The 22785-nt window shown below is 40.0% G+C and overlaps 1 protein-coding gene across 5 annotated transcripts in view; it reads left to right on the top strand.

Annotated features, from left to right (window-relative positions):
• triob (trio Rho guanine nucleotide exchange factor b) overlaps positions 1–22785 on the top strand; it is a 130179-nt gene that overhangs the window by 41597 nt on the left and 65797 nt on the right. For 3 of the 5 annotated variants that reach the window (XM_053621045.1, XM_053621035.1, XM_053621075.1), the window contains 10 exons: positions 780–972; positions 3145–3633; positions 4220–4342; positions 13970–14161; positions 16388–16519; positions 17255–17485; positions 18882–19004; positions 20191–20382; positions 22074–22243; positions 22594–22768. In XM_053621045.1, the coding sequence (XP_053477020.1) occupies positions 780–972; positions 3145–3633; positions 4220–4342; positions 13970–14161; positions 16388–16519; positions 17255–17485; positions 18882–19004; positions 20191–20382; positions 22074–22243; positions 22594–22768 (2020 nt within the window). Of the gene's footprint in view, positions 1–560; positions 703–779; positions 973–3144; positions 3634–4219; positions 4343–13969; positions 14162–16387; positions 16520–17254; positions 17486–18881; positions 19005–20190; positions 20383–22073; positions 22244–22593; positions 22769–22785 lie in introns of those variants that run through there. The other 2 variants (XM_053621065.1, XM_053621055.1) reach the window with 2 other exon arrangements.

Genomic DNA, 22785 nt, shown 5'->3' with positions numbered 1-22785 from the left:
GCTTCTATCCATCCAGAAACGGGTCTGAATCTGAGTGCTTAATAATTAAGGCGCGTTTGAAAAAAATTCTCTGTTATTTTCAGCTGTTTTACTTCTCTCTTCCTCCATCTCTTTCAATGACTCATTCATTTGTTCATCCTCCTCTCAGAACTCTTCCCCTCTCTCCGTTTTTCCTTTCTCTTTTCCTCTTCCTCTCACCTTTCACTTGATTTCTTTCCCATTTCCTCCCTCACCTGCTTCTCTCCCCTTCTCTTTATCTCTGTCTCTTTTTCTGTCTGTCTGTCTCTCTCTATCTCTCTCAGCCACGGTCTGTCTGTCTCTATCTGTCTCTCACTGTCTTGCTACCCATCTCTCTTTCTTTCTTCTTGTCTAATGCTTTGTCTATCTTCTTTCTTTGTATTTCTCACTGTGCTTGTATCTTTTTGTCTTTCTGTCTTTCTCTGTGTGTTATTTTGTATTTGTGTCTGTACATTTCTCTCTGTCTGTCAATGTTTGTCTCTCTCACCATCTGTCTGTCTCTCTCTCTCTCTCTCTCTCTCTCTCTCTCTCTCTCTCTCTCTCTTTCCTCTCCCTCCCCTTGGGTGGTCAGTATGATTCAGTGGTGCACATGTGCTCTGTTCAGTTTAATCTAAGACTCAGTCTGTGTGTCAAGTGCAGCTGTGGCAGCTCGTTTCCAAGTTTTTTTCCTCCTCTGCTGTAACAGTGAGTATTACAGTTTGGTAGTACTCCTCAGCATGCTCATCCAGATGTTGTTTTCATCAAGTGTCATTTCTCCGTAGCGAGGAGGTCAGCAGGCATGGCTTCACCGTCATCGTGGACATGCGAGGCTCCAAATGGGACTCCATCAAGCCTCTGCTGAAGATCCTGCAGGAGTCTTTCCCGTCCTGCATCCACGTCGCGCTCATCATCAAACCCGACAACTTCTGGCAGAAGCAGAGGACCAACTTCGGCAGCTCGAAGTTCGAGTTTGAGGTGAGCTGTTAAAACGGTGACCGTAAACTCTTTCAACAAAGCAGAAAGTTCTCTGTGTTTCGATTTCTGTGCTAAAGGCACGGTCCGTGCCAGTTTGACGTTTAAAACCTGAAACAGGGAAAGTAAACACACAGGGATACTAGGTTTCAGGAACATTTTCTGTGCTAGTGTAAAACTAGAGCTGTTAAAATTAGACCTGACCCATTTAAGCGAAGAGACAAGATAAAACGGTTTCCCGTACAATCAGGTTACACAACACAACACAGCACAGCACAGAATTAAAACCTATGTGTTCAATTATGCGTTTGTTGTGGGCTGAAAAGACAAAACCATGCCCAATATTCTCAATTTCAATACTATAATATCATGATTATATAAGCCTTTATTAGGTATATAATCAGTTATATGTGTGTGTGTGTGTGTGTATATATATATATATATATATATATACACACACACATAGGAGAAGTATGTTTGCAAATGCAAGTTCAACACAAGTCTTTCAGCTAACGTTTTGTTAGCTTATGTAATGTAAACAATTATAATGGTTCCCATTGTAAAAATTTAGCTAGCTACAGTAGTTGTAACACCACCTGATAGTCGACTTTTGTTGCTTGCTAGCTAGTGGATTTTCCTGTAAAAGAATGCATAATTACAAAATGAGTAAATAAATAAACAAACAAACTATTAAAAAAATAAGTTTTAGAATGAAAAAAGTAAACATTTAATTGATTTTTATTTGTTGTTTTTCGCATTGTAAACTATGAGACAAATTTTAATTGTGATAACAGTTGATAAATTTACAATTGTATGATATGATATTTATGAAATGTAAAAATACATTGTATTATTGTGAACATACGAATTGGACGAACGCTAATGATGTAGCGGAGGCTGAGGAACTGTCAGAGCCAGAGTTCACACAACCTGTTGACAGTACTTGCGTTTTTTACCTCTGGAAAAACGTCCTGTTTAGACCACGCCTACTTCAGGTTTAAATTCGAATACAGCTACAGATATTTGAATCGCTAAACAGTTACAGATAGTGTCATTGTATTACACTCAGAATATCCAAATACTATACATGTTTTTAGTATTTCACAGTTATTTCAACGGCAAAAGGTTAAAATCCCCTTTTCTCTGTGGAGCTCATTCATAGAGCCGAAAGTTGTACCACGTGTGTTAGATATTGTTTCTGAGCACACGAAATCTCTGGAAAATTCTCTGGTTAATCTTACATAAAGCGTGGGGTGTAAATGATCTGACAGGGAGCACTTTCCTGCAACACACAAGCCTTAATAGGTTTGTTTGTAAAAGCGCAGTTCCTGTATGACGGAAAACTCCCACTGATGGAATGATAACAGGAAAAGACGAGAAGGCTGCCATAATACTGTTGAAGAAAGGGTTAGTTCACCTGGAGTTATGAGTTCGGGGAGCACGGATCACGGTGGCTTAGAGGTTAGCAGGTTTGCCTTGTCCCTCCAGGGTTGGGGGTTCAAATCCTGCCCCCACTCTGTGTGTATGGAGCTTGCATGTGCTCCCATGCTTTGGTGGATTCCTCCGGGTTTCCTCCCCTAGTCCAAACACATGCTTTGTAGCCTGATTTGCCCTCAGTTCCCTGGGATAGACTCCAGGTTCCCCCATGACCCAGAGTTTATGCATTGTAGCTCTTAAAATAGCCCCCCCCCCAATATTTATTAGAATCTTAGAAGACATGCATTTAACCCTTGAAAAAAATGTATTAACTCATCTCAGTCGTATTTCTTACAAATTGAGCTCATTATATTTGATAGGTTTACGATTTTGCTAGCTCGCATTACTTAGTATTACCTGGCTGTGTTAGGCAAGTTTTAGAAGTAACTGCATTGCAGAAATGCCAAAATAAGCTTCGTACAGATGAAAGGTTTGTCATTGAGAATAAAAATGTAGCTAGACAAAAACCAAAATTCTTTGTAGATCCTGTTTACATATAAATATTCATTAAATCATTCATTAATTCATCTTCATTAAGCACTGTATCCTGGTCCGGGTTACAGTGTTGTGTTTTGCATATTCCAAACTGTGCTGGAATGTAGTCTAAAGGGCCATGTCAAGGGTTAAGGGTTAATGTTCATGTTATGCTGCCATTAAAGTGATGTAATGGGGTTTTCTTTTCTTCCTGCATTGCTATAGACAATAATGGTATCCCTGGAGGGCTTGTCCAAGTTGGTGGACCCATCACAGCTGACGGCCGATCTGGAGGGAAGTCTGGACTATGATCATGATGAGTGGATTGAGGTACGTGTGGCCTTTGAGGAGTTTGCAGGAAATGTGGCACGCGCACTCGGCCGCCTCAAGGAGCTTCAGGAGCTGGTGTCACGCCGCGAGCTCCCTGGTGACCTGGAGGTGGCACGATGTGCCATGGATGAGCACAGTGCTTTGAAGAAACGTGTAGCCAAGGCTCCAGCCGAGGAACTGGAGGCTGAGGGCCAACGGCTGCTGCAGCGTGTTCAGGCCGGCACGAAGACCGGTGGAGATGTACAGGGCCTGACGCCCAGGGTCTCAGCTCTGCTGGAGGAACTGCGCACTGCCCGCCAGCACCTGCACCAATCATGGCATGGCCGAAAGCTCAAACTGGACCAGTGCTTCCAGTTGCGGCTCTTTGAGCAGGACGCTGAGAAGGTGCGTAGGGCTATGGGGGCAATGATATTGAATGGTGCATTTGATCAAAATACTGTTGAATGGTATTGAATGGTGTAGTTGGTGGTAATACTCTTGAATGGTATCAGATGGTGCAACTGATGCTAATACTGTTGAATGGCATTGAATGGTGTTGTTGGTGGTAATATTATAGTAAGGTGGTTGGTATAAGGTGGTTGGTGCTGATTTATTGTTTAATAGTATTGAGTAGTATGGGTGGTGCTAATATCTTTTGTTTAATGATACTGAATGGTAGCATTATTTTGAAAGGTGTTGTTACTACTAATATTGTTGCATGATGCAGTATGTAAGCAATAGTAGTCAGGGGTTTAGACAATGGTAGAGCGTAATATAAGTAATTATAAAGGCTTATTCTACCAGTTTAAACAAGATAGCCAGGTACTTTTTCACCATTTGCCACCGGCACTAATACTAGCATTCATCGTCTTGTTGCCAGATTGGGTTTTTTTTCCTAATGACTGGAAGTTTACATGCTGTTTTAGATCAATGCCCTATGCCTCAGCTTTCCCCCTTTTACAATCCCCTTCTCTCTTTACTGTCTTTGTAGATGTTTGACTGGATTGTTCACAACAAGGGCCTTTTCCTGACCAGCTACGCTGAGATTGGCGCCAACCACCAGCATGTACTAGAGCTGCAGACCCAGCACAACCACTTCGCTATGAACTGCATGGTAAAAGCCACTGCTTGAATCTCTACCTTTTCGTCTCTCTCTCTTTGGTGCTGCAAACATCCACTTCACATGGCTGTCCTAGCATATAGACTATAGCCAATACACGTGAATGCCTCATCACGCTGCATGCTTTCTCTCTCACACAGCCGTTGTTCTTTACCTCCACAGAATGTATTGTTCAGACACCTTGTTCGACTTTATCTTTCACATAACACGTTTATTTTTGTATAGGCGAGAAATCTTGTAGTGTTCGCTTTGCCATTTCTGTAGCTAATCAGGAGTAGAGATCATAGGTAATAGCACATAAGAGCATAACTCCAAAGCAGATGGATAAACGGGATGACAGTTGTTCATTTCTTTTTACCCGGAGGGATCCATCATTTTTGTATTCCAAATAAACAGAGTACAGGCAGGGACGACATGTCCTGTTCTCCCTAATGTTTCGAACAGTGTGTGTTTGTTTGAACGTGCAACTATTGACTCAGTCTGTTCAATGGAGCTGTAATAGCTGGGAGGAAAACCTAGTTCCGTTCTCTCTTAGGATTGGGCCTCGGATAAATTCAATCGGTGAAGGACTGCGTGAGAGGATATGTCCTTTTTCGCAAAACCATGCTAGCTGTTTGACAGAAAGGAAAGGCAGGGCAAAGTCCTCCAAACTGATGTGAGAAGAGAAACCCATAGCTTATAGCTGAAATGTTAACCTTACTGCCATTTTGTGAAGGGTGCTGATACTGATACTGATACAAAGACATTATCAGAGTAATATAAAGAATGCTGTCCGAAGAACTTGAGTAATCACTGTGTTAATGCACTAAACTTGTTAACTGGGGTGAAATTACATTAGCTACCTTTTAAGCCAAGTTAGTTTTCAGGCAACCAAAGCATAAGACTAGGCAAGGACATTGGAGCTTTCACTTGCCTGGTGGGCTAGCAGATAAATTTATTTGTCCTATTGTATTCGTCCTCCCCTGGTCTCTGTTCTTCTCCCCCTCTCTACTTCAATAAGCTTTTAGCCTCAGGTGCATTGATTCATAATACAATAGGCAGTTTACGGGAACGCCAATGCTTATACCATGGCCCATTGAATGTCTGGTTGTAACCCTTTCGATAGCTGAGCTTCAGGGAATAATGACACCAGGGAGAAGGGTTCAAATGATTCCCGGTGTCCATTTGCGTACATTTTGTAGTCAAAAGTAGAGCTATTAAAACACCATCTCATTCTGCCAAAGGCTTATTACTCGTTGTTGGATCCATAGATCATCTATCATGGTGAAAGATTTCATCGTCACCTTATTTGCCTTAACCTTTTACCACAATGTATGATATTCAACACATGTGAGATCCTGTTAAAAAAAGAAAGAAATCAAAAGTTGCCTGAAACATCCTGTTTCTATGGAAGTTTTAGTAATGCTAGGTGGGACCCCCTTGCTCTCAAAACAGCCTTAATTCCTCGTGGCATGGATCCCAAAAGGTCTTGGAAACATTCTTGGAAACTATGTTGATGTGACTGCATGACATAATCGCTGCAGATTTGTTAGCTACACATTCATGCTGCGAGTCTCCTATTCTACCACATCCACAAGGTTCTCTATTGGTTTCAGATCTGGCGACTGGTAAGACCGTTAAAGTACATTGAACTCACTGTCATGTTAATGGAAGCAGTTTGAGACGACTTGTGCTTTGTGACATGGCGTATTCTGGAAGTGTCTATTATATAAAGGGGGAAGTTGTGACCATAAAGTGATGCACATGGTCAGCAGCTAAACTCAGATAGGTTGTGGCATTCAAGCGATGCGTTACAAGAAAGCATTCCTTGCACCCTTAAACTACCACCACCACCAGCATGGCCTATTGACACAAGGAGATTGAGGTCCATTGATTCATTTTGTTTTGATGCCAAATTCTGACACAACCATATGCATGTCGCAGCAGAAATTACTATTCATCAGACCAGGCGACATTTTTCCAATCTCCAGTTTTGGTAAGCCTGTGCCCTCCGTGCCTCAGATTCCTGTTCCTGTCTGACAGGAGTGGTCTTCTGCTGTTGTAGCCTGTTGGCCTCAACGTTCGAAGTGTTGTGCATTCTGAGATGCTTTTCTGCTCACCACGTTTGTAAAGAGGGGTTCTTTGAATTACCGTAGCCTTCCTATCAGCTCAAACCAATCTGGTCATTCTTCTCTCTTATCAACAAGATGAGATGGTGAGGTTTTTTGTTTGTTTGTTTGTTTGTTTGTTTGTATCTCACACCATTCTGTATAGAATTTTGAGACTGTTGTGCGTGAAAGTCCCAGGAGTTCAGCAGTTTTTGAAATACCAGCTCATTTGGCACCAACAACCATATAAAAGTCAAAAATCACATTTTGCTATCCTGAACTATTCTGGGGTTTCATGTATCTGCATAATTTTGCGCATTATGCTTCTGCCACATGACTGGTTGATTTGATAACTCCATGAATGAGCAGGTGTACAGGTGTTCCTAGTAAAATGACCGGTGAGAGTATATTTTATGTATTTATTTATTTTTCAAGAAAGACTAAATCTCTGTGATCTCTCATGCATGGGCCCCTTTAAATGATATATATATATATATATATATATATATATATATATATATATATTTTTTACTCTTCAAAGGTTTCTAGGCATAAAAATATCAGAGCTCTATAGGAATCAGTTTGCTTCACTGTCACTGAGTGTTTATTTATTTATTATTTTTTTATTCCATAAAAGAGCTTGCTTTCTTGGCATGGCTCTGAGGGTGTAATGTGATATATTTGGTTTTGCCAGAAGGTTATGCAAGACCTCCTTCCTTACAGTGGACTCGTTCTGTCTGAATTTCCCATTAATCTAGAAATGTTATGCGTGGTGGTTCCATAGTTTTCAAGCATGTCAAACATGATTTGCCAAATGTCTGGACTTCATTATGAAAATGAAATACATCAGTGTTTTAAAGATGTGAGCCCACATGCTTTGAACAAAATCCAGTCTAGGGCTTGAATCGAGTACTGTATGTAATATATGTATCAGTGACGTGCGGTCAGGGGAGGCAGGGGAGGCAGTGCAAATGTAAAAAACAAATAATGATTAAAAAAAATAAATAAATATTTGTCCACTGATCTGTGATAGAAATGTAATTATTGTATGATTTCAATCATTCCAATGATTTTTATGGTCAATATCACTGAATTTGTGTATTTTCCTTTTCAAATACGGGGGAAAGACACGAAGGGAGGCAGCGACGAGCTGAGCCTCCTCTCGGATTGCGCAATCCCTCACAAACTGGATTAAGCTGCTCATTTTTTTTGCTCAACTTGAGCACGTGCAATTGATCTCTCTGTATGTCACCAATGTAATGTTTGTACACACTTTTATTATATGTCCTCACATTCCATAGTCTAGGTCATGTATTTCACGTATGTGTATAACTTATTAGTCTTGCAGATCTGACATAACGCTGCAGTGAAAAAGCAGGAGGGGAGGCAGCCAGTACCTCTGCCTCACTGAAGGGGGCGTGTGTGAGCATACGGGCTTGTTCCGCTATTGTTCCTCTTCATGTATTACAGACTAATGGCATTGTGGGTAATATGCTAGCTAAAAAAGTCTAGTAGAGAAAGTCAAGTGCACCGCATCAGTCCGTTTATTTTTATTTTTTGCCCTGACTCCAAAAGTGGAAGATTATATATATAAGTGACAACGAGTGACAACGTCTGGACTACAACGGAATTTTGTGACTTGAAAAATATACCACGAAGCCTCAGCAGATATGAAAGTTCAGCTACTCACATTCAAAGCCAAATTGCTTTAAAAACTTTTGGAAGTGCAAGATTAGATTTGGCTTTGAACGAACAGTGGAGACTAAATATTAGCGTCCACAATGCTAAGGTGAAGGAAAACTGAGAGATTTTAAAAGACCTCATTAATACAACTTGCTTCCTAGCCAAACAGCAATTAGCATTTCGTGCTAACGATGAGAGTACGACCTCTTCTAATCGTGGCAGCTATGTAGAACTATTACATGCTTTTGCTGAGAAAGATGATAGGTTAGCTAGACATTTGGAGACATCCTCTGTGTTTTCTGGCTTATCAAACAGAATTCAGAACGATTTAATTGAAGCAATAAGTGATGTGATTAGAAATGATATAAAAAAGGAGATTAATGCAGCCCTATTTGTTGCTGTAGAAGTAGACGAGACAACGGATGTCACGAACAAAGCCCAGATCTCTGTCATTTTGCGTTATGTGGCGTGAAGGGATGTGTCCTGTGAAGTGAGGGAGGCGTTTTGGGGATTTGATGATGTGAGTAATAATAGACGAGTAAAGGTAAGACCATGCATACACTGCTGTACAGTCCAATAAAAGACCAGCCCTTTTTTTAAATAATAACTAAAAAAAATTATATAAAACAAGATAAGAAATTAAGTTATTTTAAAGAATAAAACTACATTTGTCTTTTTGTTGTGGACTGTGTATAGTTTCATTTGTATTGAATGAGTGTGAATTGTGGAATTGTGATGGCAAATTAAGAACACACGGAGGGTGCAGAGCAAATGCTCTCTCTCTGAGCCACTATAAATTCAACGTTCTTCTTTGGCCAAATATGTACCTTACCTATGTGTGTGTGTATGTATGTGTGTGCGTATACAAAAGTCTGGCAACAAAAGTGAGTACACCCCTAAGTGAAAATGTCCAAATTGGGCCCAATTAGCCATTTTCCCTCCCCGGTGTCATGTGACTTAGTGTTACAAGGTCTCAGGTGTGAATGGGGAGTAGGTGTGTTAAATTTGGTCTCATCGGCCTCACACTCCCTCATACTGGTCACTGGAAGTTCAACATGGCACCTCATGGCAAAGAACTCTCTGAGGATCTGAAAAAAAAGAATTGTTGCTCTACATAAAGATGGCCTAGGCTATAAGAAGATTGCCAAGACCCTGACACTGAGCTGCAGCACGGTGGCCAAGACCATACGGCGGTTTAACAGGACAGGTTCCACTCAGAACAGGCCTCGCCATGGTCGACCAAAGAAGTTGAGTGCACGTGCTCAGCGTCATATACAGAGGTTGTCTTTGGGAAATAGACGTATGAGTGCTGCCAGCATTGCTGCAGAGGTTGAAGGGGTGGGGGGTCAGCCTGTCTGTGCTCAGACCATACGCCGCACACTGCATCAAATTGGTCTGCAGGGCTGTCGTCCCAGAAGGAAGCCTCTTCTAAAGATGATGCACAAGAAAGCCCACAAACAGTTTGCTGAAGACAAGCAGACTAAGGACATGGATTACTGGAACCATGTCCTGTGGTCTGATGAGTCCAAAATAACCTAATTTGTTCAGATGGTGTCAAGCGTGTGTGGCAGCAACCAGGTGAGGAGTACAAAGACAAGTGTGTCTTGCCTACAGTCAAGCATGGTGGTGGGACTGTACATATATATGTGTATATATATATATATATATATATATATATATATATATATATATATATATATACACACTAGCAGACTCACATTGCAAACTAAGTAACCTACAAACATAAAGCAAGCTAGCAATTAACATACAGGGCTTGTTTTGCTGTTCACCCAATGTTGAATATTGTTGTGCATCATATTAACTGATTAATATGCCAAGTACAGGTCCGTCCTTTGTTCCAGCTGTTTATTTATTCTGCTCTAAAATGTAGCTACCATCTATATAAACTCTAGAAATGTAGAAAATTGGTGCTAGTAACTTTGAAGTGGAATCCCAAAGATTTAAAGTTAGTCACCATTAATAAAGCTTCCGAGAATCCTGCATGTGTGTGGAATTAAAACACATGTCAAAGTGATTATTTGGTTGTACCTTGTCAGTCAGTTCCACCCAGACCAATCAAAATATCCCACCAGGCACAGGTCTGAGCATTCATTGTATTGATTCTCTCAAATGCCCTTGGGCTGGGTGATTACCCCGGTCTGAGATAACACTGTGGTAACCAGATCTCCCACACATGCTATCATAACATGTGCATTAGGGATTGAGTGATTTAAATTATTTATGATACAACTGTACAACCAAGTATTACAGTATTGCTATGGTATCTCCTTACTTGGAATCTGCACTTATCTGGCAAAGAGGACATTAAATGGCATATAAAGTAGAATTGACACTTCAGTCCTAGGTCAAATCGTGCTGATAATTTACTATACAATATCCAGTGACATTTAATACCAGGACTCAAATTAAACACTGTTGTTGTTGTTGTTGTTGTTGTTAATTTACTGGTATTTTTTTAGTTGGTAACTAGATAACTAGTTTTTTGCTTTCAGAAAGAAAACCCTTTATCCATAGCATTAGATACAGGAGAAAACTATGCCTTTCTGCTTTTCAGCTATAGCAGCAGTCAGACAAAAAACATGAAAAAAAATTCACCTGGCAGAAAAAGATGCAATGGATGCATTTGGTTCTGGTAGAGATTACTTTAGCTTTGCTCTGACTTTATTTATGTGAACTCTGACTTTTTTTCCCTTGTAGCGAATAGAAAACAAGTTAAAAAACTGTGATCTCTTTTATATGTTCATTTAAAAAATGGAGGAGTCAGACTTTCACCTTGCAATTTTCTTACTGTTGCTTGGTGCACATCTAAGGTATAAATAGCTAGCAAGTGTTTTGCATTTCTGTTTAAACAGTCAGGTCGTTCTGGCTATCGTGTCTAAGCTACAATAATGCACAACGTATAATATTATGTTGTGTTCCTATTTGGGTGGACTTTTTTGTTGATCTGCTGATATATATATATATATATATATATATATATATATATATATATATATATCTATAGAGAGAGAGAGAGAGAGACAGAGAGAGAGAGAGAGATAGATAGATAGATAGATAGAGAGATAGATTTATTTCAGTGATAAAAGTGTGAAGAGTTCTTTTTAATACCTGGAATTACATACCTAGAATTACAAAGTCTACAAATAAATGAGTTGATCAACAGTAAATATTGTATCTTTCACTACAGTTGTGGACACTTTATTATTACGTGCCGTATAACATGAATATGAAGTGGACTGTATACTGGACATGGACTTTTAATTTTGTAAAAATGTTATAGAGTAAGATCTTCCACTCAGCTTGTTGCTTATAAATCCTAATTTTCAGACTGCATTTAAATTTCAGTTCATTTTTAAAAATCATTTATGCTGTTCACATAGAGCCGCCCTGTCAACATACAGTACGCTAAGGTTTTTATGGTAAGATTCTGTTTATTCTTTCTGCCCACTACAATTTTCGTATGAGCAATGTTGGCACATGTTTATGAGTTACAAAACAAAGAACCAGTGACCGAATTCTGAACTTCTTACAGAGTTTCCCTTCCTGGCCTGTCATGCATCAGATGTGGTAGAGCCCAGAAGGAGCCGTGGTTAGAGCCGTTACCCTTCAGTCTGTGTCTGAGTGCGTGTGAGAAAGAACTCCTGTTTTAGAGGTTAAGGTGGAGCAACAGCTGTCAGGTCAAATACGATCTATACTTATTAGAGTATACTTGATTTTAATTCTGACCAAATCTGAAGAACACCTGGACATGTACGCACTAGAGTTTGTCACATTTATTTCCTGAATGTTCTTTTCTAAACATTTACTGCATTACACATTTTAAAATGAAGAAACCAAACAATTTTTTAACACCTTTTAATTTGCATGGAAAGCATTCTAAGATGTATTGTATGTATGCATTCTGTCTTTTTTTTTTTAAAAAAAAATTCATTATACAAATGAATGTATAAATGCTCTGGATAAGACTTTGTCAGGTGCTTTTGAGAACAGCCTGAAACCAGGGACATTCATGATAGAAAGTTCTTCAGCTATTTGTAAGCTGTCAATCACATTTTGTGTAGAGGACAAGAATTTGTCATCTTAAAGGGTTATCTCTTATATGCTATTCAAAAATTTCCTTATTTAAAGTACCATTGAGGAAAAACGTTTTTCCCTGAGAGTGTAATAGTTGAAAGCATGAATGTATTAATAGTTGAAAGCATGTCTTTTGTTGTTGTCCATCAGAACAAGATGATGACATGGTTCCACAAAGCATCTAGATCTAATCTGGCCTATCAGAGAACATTATCTTGTGAAATTTTGGCCAAAATGTCATTAATGATAGGTTGAAAATGACTGAACATAGTCTCAAATGATTCGTCTATAAGGTGAACGTTTTCTCATTTCAAAACACAACTATCAAAGCTATTTGATTCAGTTAGCTTGTAAGTATTTAAACCATTTTTTTCAACCCAATAACGCTGATAAATGTAACATTATTTAATTTTAATAGCACTTTATCAGACTATCCTGATTTCGATTATTTGTGTCGAAGATGACGCCAAAAGAAAACTATCGAATTCACATGATGCGTGTGTGTATGTGTATGCACACACACACGGCCAGCCAAATGAATTTAGCATCGGAGTGTTTTGGTAAGTGAGACAGGCAGGGGATATTTATTTAGCCTTTACTTTTAATTTGTTTGGTTGGAATTGAACAAATCAGGGCTTGAAATTGCAGATAAGACAAATAGTTGCCAAAGCACTTAGTTTCTCCTTCAAATGCATTTTGGAAAAAGAAAAGAGTGAAATATTGAGAAAGAAAACATTAGCTTAAATAAAAACTATATTGAAGTGGATGCCTAAAATTGAGCCGTATTTTGAACAGAAGGCGGGCTTAGCCACGCTAGCTCATTTATATCAGCTGGCTACGGTTAAAGATGACCGAACACTAACCAAGTGAAGAAGGTCACACACTCGATCTGCTGCTATCTAAAGCTGATTAAGGTTTAAGGACCACAGATTATGTAAATTTCATGTTGCTTCAAGTAGCTATATGTAGAGATCGACCAATATAGATGTTTTTATAACCAATGCCGAACCCGATTATTTGCATGTTTATGTACCCAATAACCAATATGCAGAACCGATGTTTATTTATTGTTTTACTTCTGTTTTAGACAATGACAACAACACCACTGAACTGAACAAACTGTTTTATTTATAACAATCCTGTCAATTTAACTTGCTCTGTGTATACAAAAAACCCTCTAATTTATACACCAATAAATAGAGGGGTCTAAAAGGGTGCAAGAAATGAAAAATATAGTGCACTGTTACTAAAGTGTCTTTTTTTTTTTTTTTTTTTAAATAAAAGCTTTGTGAGGTAAACAGATTATGTGACTCCATGAGTTTGTCTCTATTTCTTAGCGCCTAGCTGCTTAAACAACATTTGCATATAAGCGTTTATGTAACGCATCTAATTTGTGCATTAATGACTGTTACGTTAAATCAATGGCAGTCCTGCACGCAATTCTCAAAACGCCCACAAGATGGCACCATTTATCGGTGGATCAGATATTACAAAACCGATACCCGATTATGGAAAAATGCTTAACTATCTGGAAAAATATCGGTAAAATGATCTCTAGCTATATGTGCTCCTGATAAAATGTCAAAATAGGTGACAGTATATTTTGCACATAAGGAGAGAACTCATACCAGATCAAAGCAATAAATGGAGAACCAATAGAAAGGATGAGATGGAAAACTTCTAAAGCAATAAGAACCAAAAAAAAAAAAAATCCAGTCGAAATTCAGGAGTGTGTGTGTCTTGTGTTTCTGTGCAGAACGTATACGTGAACATCAGCCGCATCGTAGCAGTGGGCAAGCGGCTCCTGGAGGGTGGTCACTACGCTACAATGCAGATCCAGCAGCTCTCAGCGCAGCTCGAGCGAGAGTGGAAGGCCTTCGCTTCAGCGCTCGATGAGAGAAGCGCCATGCTGGAGATGTCAGCCAGCTTCCACCAGAAAGCAGACCAGGTAGCGTATATATACATTTACATTTTCAGTGCAGCATTTACATACATTGGACTAATATAAGGCAAGAAAAACCTGAGCTAGTTTGTAGAAAACTAGGAATTGTTAATGGCAAAGATTCAGAGGTGCCAAGATATACTGTTTATTATATTTTTTCAGCTAAAAATTCACTGAAGGCAAAGGACACTGGTTGAGAAAGACGAATTTCTACATGAACTGGACTTTTTGAGCCAATAGAAACTAAGTGCTTATTTTTAAGTTCTGGATTTTTTCCCCCTCACTGTCTCCTTATGGTTGCTTGGTGAACATCTTTAAAAAAAAAAAAAAAAAAAAAAAAAAATTGCTGTCTCATCCACTGACATATGCTAGGATTTTGTAAAAATTCTGTTTTTTTCTACCTCTATGCCTGCTTTGATTTTCTTGTTAGCATAGTTGGCACCTCATAGGGGTAATTACTGTATTAAAGCACTTCTTAGGCTTAAAAGTTTGTATCCCCCCCCCCAACATATCCACAATTAAAATGAATTTGTGGCTTTTAATGCTTTTAAAATTTTAACAAAGCATAATGTTTAGCAGTAAAAAATGCAGTTAGTTAGAATTTGAATTCAAGATATCTGTAATTTAATTTTAACTAGTCAGAATGATATTTTTACTCGTACTGCAGGGTGTCCCAAAAGTCTCCATACATAGGGGACTATGTATGCCAGCACCACGTTGGTTGCGTCTTCAGCAGGGGATGTTCGTGGACGTCCACTCCTCGGTTGGTCCGCAACACTTCCAGTCTTTATGAATTTGTTAATAAGTTTGGCAGCAGTGTCATGTGTGATGTGCTCGCCATGTTCCCTGTTAAAGCCCATCGCAACCTTGCGACAGTTTCCCGATCCAGCCATGAGAACGATTTCAATACGTTCTTCTTTCGTCCAAGGCTTTCTTAAAGGCTACCTGAAAAAAAAAAAAAAAAAAAAAAAAAAAAATATATATATATATATATATATATATATATATATATATATATATAATATAAACTAAGTATGAAACATTTTGGAAGACATTTTGCTAAAAAAGTGTTCATTTCTTCCTATGTACAGAGATGTTTTGGACACCCCTGCAGAATGGTAGTTTTAGTAGTCAAAATTCATACCGAAAATAATAAAATTTTGACTAGTCATAATCTTTTGACTTGCATTGAAGTCTCTCATATCCGCAATTCAGTTTATACTAATAAATAAATGTAATTACTGCAATTCAGTTAATTAGTAGGAATTCACATCGCTGATATCTACATTAAATTTTTTACTAGTCAGAATTCCAGACAAAACTCTAAAACAAGACAAAACAAACAAACAAAAAACAAAAACGAGAAATAAATGTTTGGTTGTAAATCTCCTGCATCTTGCCATGAGGGGTGGGCAAACCAAAATATTTATATCACATCAAGAAAGAAATATGCAAAATATCTTCTTGTTTTGAACGTGAACACCTTAACACCTTTTTTTTTTGTCGGTTAAAAGGAACACCTGTGAACCTTAAAAGGACTGTTGGTATAAATTGCATTTCTTTTGTCTTCATTTTGTCTTAAGGGTGTGCAAACTTTTGCACTTCTTTACAAGGCAATAATAAAATGCAATAATTCTGCTTGATGTAGTTTAGAGAAATCTTCATGTATGTAAAGAGAAAATATTTTCTTATAACTGTATGTTTGTACAAAAGTGTAAAAAAAAAAAGAAAAAAAAGGAAAAAAAACCCCAAGCTTGTGTGTTATAAGCTCCAGATAGTGATGGCGAAAGATAGAAAAAAAAGAGCAACGCTATCTGATCTCCTCTTTTGTCATAGTCTTTGAACGATAATTGCTTGTTTTCAGCACCATAATTAGGTTGATGTGCTCTTTGTTCTTCTGCTTCCCTTTTTTTTTTTTAAAAAAAAGAAGAATAAAAGATAGGCTTTCATATATTAGACGTATGCGTCTCAGCTAGATGGATGGATGGATCTTTGCTTTTTATCGTGATCGGATATTAAATTTTTCATAACAAAGCACTGTTTTCGCCCAAGGTTTCAGCCAAATATCCTTTTTTTGTTGTTGTTGTTGTTGCTGGCAAAAATTCTCAACATAATTCGTTTTGTGCTCAGTTATTTAGTCCCCTTTCCTAGGTTCAAGAACATTTGAGTGGCAGTGTGGTTTTTCTTTTGTATGTTGATAATAGTGATCATTTTGCATATCCTCTTTCCCAGTACCTGAATAATGTAGAGTCATGGTGTAAGGCATGTGGTGAAGGTGAACTCCCCTCAGAGCTACAGGACCTGGAAGATACCATTCACCACCACCAAGGTCTCTACGAACACATCACAGCTGCTTACTCAGAGGTACCGATTTTTATTATCTTCTTTCACCCTCTATTAGACAATGTATTTATTTCATTTTATTCTTTTTTTTTAATTACTGGTCGTGCTAGTTCAAGTCTGACCCTACCATCACAACTACAGTATAAGTCGGTCATGACGCTTGTAGCTTGTCTCTTGTGGCTGTGTTGCTACTGCTGTCGCTTGTGAACTGTCCAGTGTTCTTTTTAGTTCTGAACGTGTTCAAAAGTAATGATCAGTGAAGGGATTCTGATAAACCCCAAACAATGATTGACATCTTCTTGGTTTCATCCCACTGCTGAAGCCATGCTCCTGAAAGAGCTTGCAACAAAGCATGTACAGGATCTCAAGATCCTGAAGAAAAACAAGACAGCGTGCCACCCACAATACACCGTAGCCACGGTGAAGCATGGTGGTGGAAGCGTCGTGCCATGCGACTGCTTCTCTTTAGCAGGGATTAAAGCTCGAGTCAAAATAGAGGGAAGCTGTGGAATGACTTGAAGAGGGCTGTGCTTAGGTGCATTTTGATAAGAGATCTGGAAAACGAAGATTCGATGGTGGTAGACTCTTACCCATAAATAAGCAGTGTGCACATTTATGCAACCAGGTTATTGTATGTTTTTCTTTCTTTTTGTTTTTCCTGAAATGATTTTTTTTTCTAAAGTTTTATTCGAAAACAAAAGGTACACCATTATCAGGCTTATCGTAGGAATCACATTTTAAACCCTCTTTCCACAGGTGAGTCAAGACGGGAAAGCCCTGTTGGACAAACTCCAGCGCCCTTTGACTCAAGGCAGCGCTGATTCATTAACAGCATCGGTCAACTACTCCAAGGCAGTGAACCATGTCCTGGACATCATCCACGAGGTGCTGCACCACCAGCGGCAGCTGGAGAACGTCTGGCAGCACCGCAAACTCCGCCTGCACCAGCGCCTGCAACTATGCGTCTTCCAACAAGATGTCCAACAGGTACACCATCGTCCAGTCTACCAAGCCTGGGTGCAATCGGGACCAAGTCGTGTATATTCATTGCGCTGACTGTAGCCCGGTCAGTACTTACGGATTCGGGAATTTGGGAATTCCACTCTCTGTGGTAGAAAAATGCCATCGTTAGTTGCTCGCCGAAGAATATTTCACAACATGCATCGGTTGCGAGAGAAGCAATTAATAAACATTCGATGAGAATTTAAGGCTGGGTTCCAAACTGCGTACTGTGTTTTCCAGGGTAATGGCAACAGCCTAAATATGTAATGTTCTGAATATGTAATTTATTGTGCTTTCTCTAGCTATTTTCTTTTTAATTCAATTCTATTCTCTCTGTATGACTGTCACTAGATTTTAGATTCTCGTCACAACGCCGCAGGAGGCTCTTGAATTAACAAAACTGTATTTCTTTTACTTATCTAGCAGGACCAGACTCTTTCTGCTCGCTCTGGCGTGTGTGGAATAACGAGACTGTATGTATGGGATACAGGGTAAATCATCAAAGCAGCTCATGAGCTTCCTGCATGGAAAATCCTCTCCGTTTTTAGCAAACCCCTCAGGTAGACGTAATGATAGCTACTGGATCACTTCCTTTCACTCCTTCTGTCCCGCCCAAACACATACGTGTGCACCATAAAGGTTACCATGGTAACCTTGTTCGGTAGGCTCATTAAATCAAGGGTATGCCCCATAAAATAATGCAGACGAAAGTGGTCTCCCATGCGACACATCTGTACAGCAAATGGCTTGCATCACTTCTTTCATATTAATACGCCATGCACATACACATGGAAACGTTCAGAACGCCATATGCCACGATGAGGTAGATTAAAGGTTCTATAACGAATAGGGCTGTATTCACAAATGGCTAAAAGTACTGTAGGTTCTTAAAGCAGATTCTTTTGTAAGAATAATAATAAACCTGGAAACGACGTAGCAGTAACGTGTCTTTAAAGACAAAGATTTCAAAAAGGTATTGTGATCGGAAAATCAGGGTGGTAAGAGTAACTCCGCTTCATGGCGGGCCACATCACAGTACACGCCGTTGTCGACTTTGCTGAGGAACTCCTTGGTAAAAGGTTAAAGAATCTCTTAGTGCTTTTTCGGAGACCTCTTAGTGGTAAGAGCATAACTCCTTAAATACAACACAAATTTCCACACACGGTGCTCGTCTGTGATACGGTATGCAGCTTTACGAGTCCATAAAGATCCCAGACTGTGCGTCTCGTGGGTTTAAAACGATGCCGTCTGAAATCTAACCCCACCGAACTAGACGGACCGAGACTTCACTGCAAGTGTGAAGTGGCTCATTTTGCTCACAAGAGCCCCCTTGTGGTTCTTCTTCTTCTTCTTTCATCTTCCACTTCTTTCATTTTCTCAGGTGCTGGACTGGATCGAGAATCACGGCGAGGCGTTCCTCAGTAAGCACACGGGCGTGGGGAAGTCCCTGCACCGAGCCCGGGCTTTGCAGAAACGCCATGAAGATTTCGAAGAGGTGGCGCAGGTGAGGAGAAGAACAACAGCCACGTTCTACTTAAAAAGCACTGAGTAGAGGAATTATGGTCACTTTTATTCGTCCTCCTGTCATGACGAATTACATCATGATACTATTTTTCCAAATCCTACAATATCTACCAACTTTATGGCTTTAAACATATATGCAAGAGGGCATATGGCAAACGTTAACACCATTTTAAAATTTTTTTTTTTTTTATATATAGTCACTTAAGCGTCCCTCCCACCAAACAACAACGTGTGGCTCTGTAAATCAACTGCAATGGCACTGTGTTGCTTTGTCTTTTGCGTTTCCTTTGATTGACTCAAGCACCCATGTTGAATTTTGTTGCCCTTCTTGTTGCCCTTGAGCCTAACATGTGGGAGGAGCTAGTTCTAGTGCATCCCACTGATTGGTCAAACGTATTCATCGCGGACTCGCTACCTGACTGTACCCCGAGGCAGTAGGTGATCCGATCACACGTAGCGATCGCTCTTTTCACATTCACTGCGTGCGCTCACTACATGGGACACACCATGCCTAGTGTGCGACGTTATTTGAGATTTAACCACGGAAATACCCAATTCCTCATGTGTTATTGAATTCATCTGGCAAAGTTTGCCCACAAACATTTTCCCAAACTAACTAAGATTTAAGTATTGGCACCCTTGGAGTTGTTACGTCAAAGTCATTGTAGTTTCAGTGGCTCAGTAGTTCAGTCTCTGCGGAAGACACGCAACGGTGCGTACGTTTTGCTTTCAAGTTAGCTATTTGACTGTTTATTTACTTATTTATTTATTTATTTTATTTCATAGTACAGCTCAGGTTTCTGTTCCACCATCATTGCCTAAAACCCGTAATATTCACTGCAACGGCAGGCTACAGTTGTGACATGTCTATAGAAATAGAAAGCTCTTAACACCGAGTGACTGTCTTGCCAATTTAAGCTCACAGTAACAGTTACGTCCTATGTCATAGATGAAAGAAGAATTTCATTCAATTTCTGTGCTCATGTCGAATAGATTCCTTTGGGGCTTTCCTAACAAACTTCACTAGAACTAATAAAGTAACAATGACTTTTAAGAAGGTGATGGGAATGCAGCCAAGAGGAAAATTTAGGGAAGTCAATGAGGTCCCATTAAAAGCTTGATTGTTTTTTTTCTTATCAACTTGAGTCTGTTTGGATCTCTTTCAGAACACGTACACTAACGCCGATAAGCTGCTGGAGGCGGCCGAACAGCTGGCCCAGACTGGCGAGTGCGACCCGGAGGAGATCTACCAGGCCGCCCACCAGTTACAAGACCGGATCCAGGACTTTGTGAGGCGTGTGGAGCAGAGAAAAGTCCTGCTAGACATGTCCGTGGCCTTCCATACTCACGGCAAAGAGGTGCGTTTGTGCTGCAGTTCAAAAGCCAGTCCTGCACAAATGTTGTATCCTGGCTTAGACTTTGAAGTAATTAGGTTCTCTCTGATAGTTTTGTGTTTTAGAAACAACTTCTCAAATCCAGTTTTTGTCCTATATTTTGGTGGAAAACTTCTTTCTGTCCCGAGACATCTATTGACGTCCATTAATAAGACGGTTTATTTGGGGTGGACCAAGTTCCTCTTTGATATGGACAATTTTACAGCTTCCTGCATCACTATTATACTACTACACCATTTCTAGTGTAGCTCGCTCCAATCGCAGAGCCGAAATCTCCCATTGTGAAACTGCAATCCATTGGAGTCTATTGGCGTGTTGATAGACACTGGACTCTTGCCCTTGTTTGTGTTCACAGTCCGCATGCATTAGCGGAGATAATTGTGTATCGTAAGTGATGCCATAGTAAATAGCATAAAATAACACTTATCTTAATGTGCCCATATGGCGCGAGGTTAGCCATCTGCTATCTGCGGGATAGAGACTAGCGCCGGCTTCCAGTTCATGTGTGACTGTGGGTCAGCCATTGTGAGCGGTTGAGATGGAAATGGAATAAGGGAAGATGGGAAGCCAGACTTGCTGGGACTTGAGCTCCACTTTCCTTGGCGTGCCAGTTCAGGCAGATGGCACCAGCACCAGGAAAGCTGAGTTTCCCTCCCATCTCTTCTACCTCATCTGCCTTTTTATATCTTTGAATCTGTCAGACCATTTTAAAGCTTCTGGATTTGGCAAAAAAAAAAAAAAAACGTTTTAAGGCATCAAAGTATCTTCTACAACGATGCTTTATCGTTGCTCCCGTCCAACATCCATTCGTTTTCAACTTCCTTTTATGCTTGAATAGCTGTGCCTTTCAATACACAGTTCAACTTGCTAAATAAAACTCTCATAGTTGCCTTCATTGTGTGCTTATCTTTTGAGTTGATGCCCAGAGCAACAAGCTCAGAGAAATGATATTTTGTCATTGCTCAATCTTGTTGACTGTCTCCTGGTCTCACAAGTCAACTTGAGTTCTACCTTTCGAGAGAACCATCTACTTTCTCAGTAAGATGCAATTCCATCAACATAATGAGTCTTTATTATATATTATATTGCATATACGTTAAAGTACAGTGAAATTCTTTTCTTCGTATACCCCAGCATAACAGGAAGTTGGGGTCAGAGCGCAGGGTCAGCCATGATACAGCGCCCCTGGAGCAGAGAGGGTTAAGGGCCTTGCTCAAGGGCCCAACAGTGGCAGCTTGGCAGTGCTGGGGCTTGAACCCGCGATCTTCTGATCAGTAACCCAGAGCCTCACCCGCCAAACCACCACTGCCCCAAAACCTCTGACCTTTGGTGTATTTCGTGATCATCATTTACTCACCACGAACTGTTTAATACATTTTTCGTATTCGGTGAACCATTGTGCTTCGAAAAAAGGTCACCATGTCATGGTGTTCAGATAATCAGATCCTGAAGCTTGGTGACAGAAAAGTGCACAAAAGATATCAGACACTCCATGGCTTACAGGAAGAGCATCTGGGGCAGAGGCTATCTGCTCCCGTACCTGGATTCTTATCAGTTTACTCGAAGCCAATTTACTGACTCCTAAAGTTCTCAAATCTTTTTAAATGACTGGAATGTTTTTTTATTATTTATTAATTAATTTATTTTAATTTCAGCTATGGACGTGGTTGGAGGAGCTGCAGAAGGAGCTGCTGGATGACGTGTACGCTGAGTCGGTGGAGGCCGTGCAGGATCTGATCAAGCGCTTCGGGCAGCAGCAGCAGACCACGCTGCAGTTCACTGTCAATGTCATCAAAGAGGGAGAGGAGCTCATTCAGCAGCTCAGGTACAGAAATGCAGTGGAAACTGGAGTTTGAAAGCAGGCATGCGGCGTCATCTGTTAAAGTCGTACCACAGATCTGTTGAACTCTCAATTCTGATTGGTTGATAAACGTAGTGCCGACTGTAAGGCAGAACACAGGTTTATATAGACGTCATAGTTTCCATAGTAACAGCTCATCCACCGGGACTTGTATAGCGGACTTGAGACATAATCTATGCAGTCTAATAAAAGGAATATAATAAATATGCCTATGTTCCGGATGATTTCATTGGTTAGGATATATATATATATTTTTATACATCCTAGATACTCTCACAGTAGACTTTCACCACGTGCCATTTCCTCCCCTACAGAGACTCTGCGATCTCCAGTAATAAAACGCCGCACAACAGCTCGATGGCGCACATCGAAAGCGTGCTGCAGCAGCTGGATGAGGCTCAGGCTCGCATGGAGGAGCTCTTTCAGGAGCGGAAGATCAAGCTGGAGCTCTTCCTCCAGCTGCGCATCTTCGAGAGGGACGCCATCGACGTGAGTTCCTTCTCAAA

This window comes from Ictalurus furcatus, chromosome 1 (genome assembly GCF_023375685.1).
Source record: "Ictalurus furcatus strain D&B chromosome 1, Billie_1.0, whole genome shotgun sequence".
Taxonomy (NCBI): domain Eukaryota; kingdom Metazoa; phylum Chordata; class Actinopteri; order Siluriformes; family Ictaluridae; genus Ictalurus; species Ictalurus furcatus.
The sequence above is the reverse complement of the archived record's forward strand: the minus strand, read 5'-3'. Positions and strand labels throughout refer to the sequence as shown.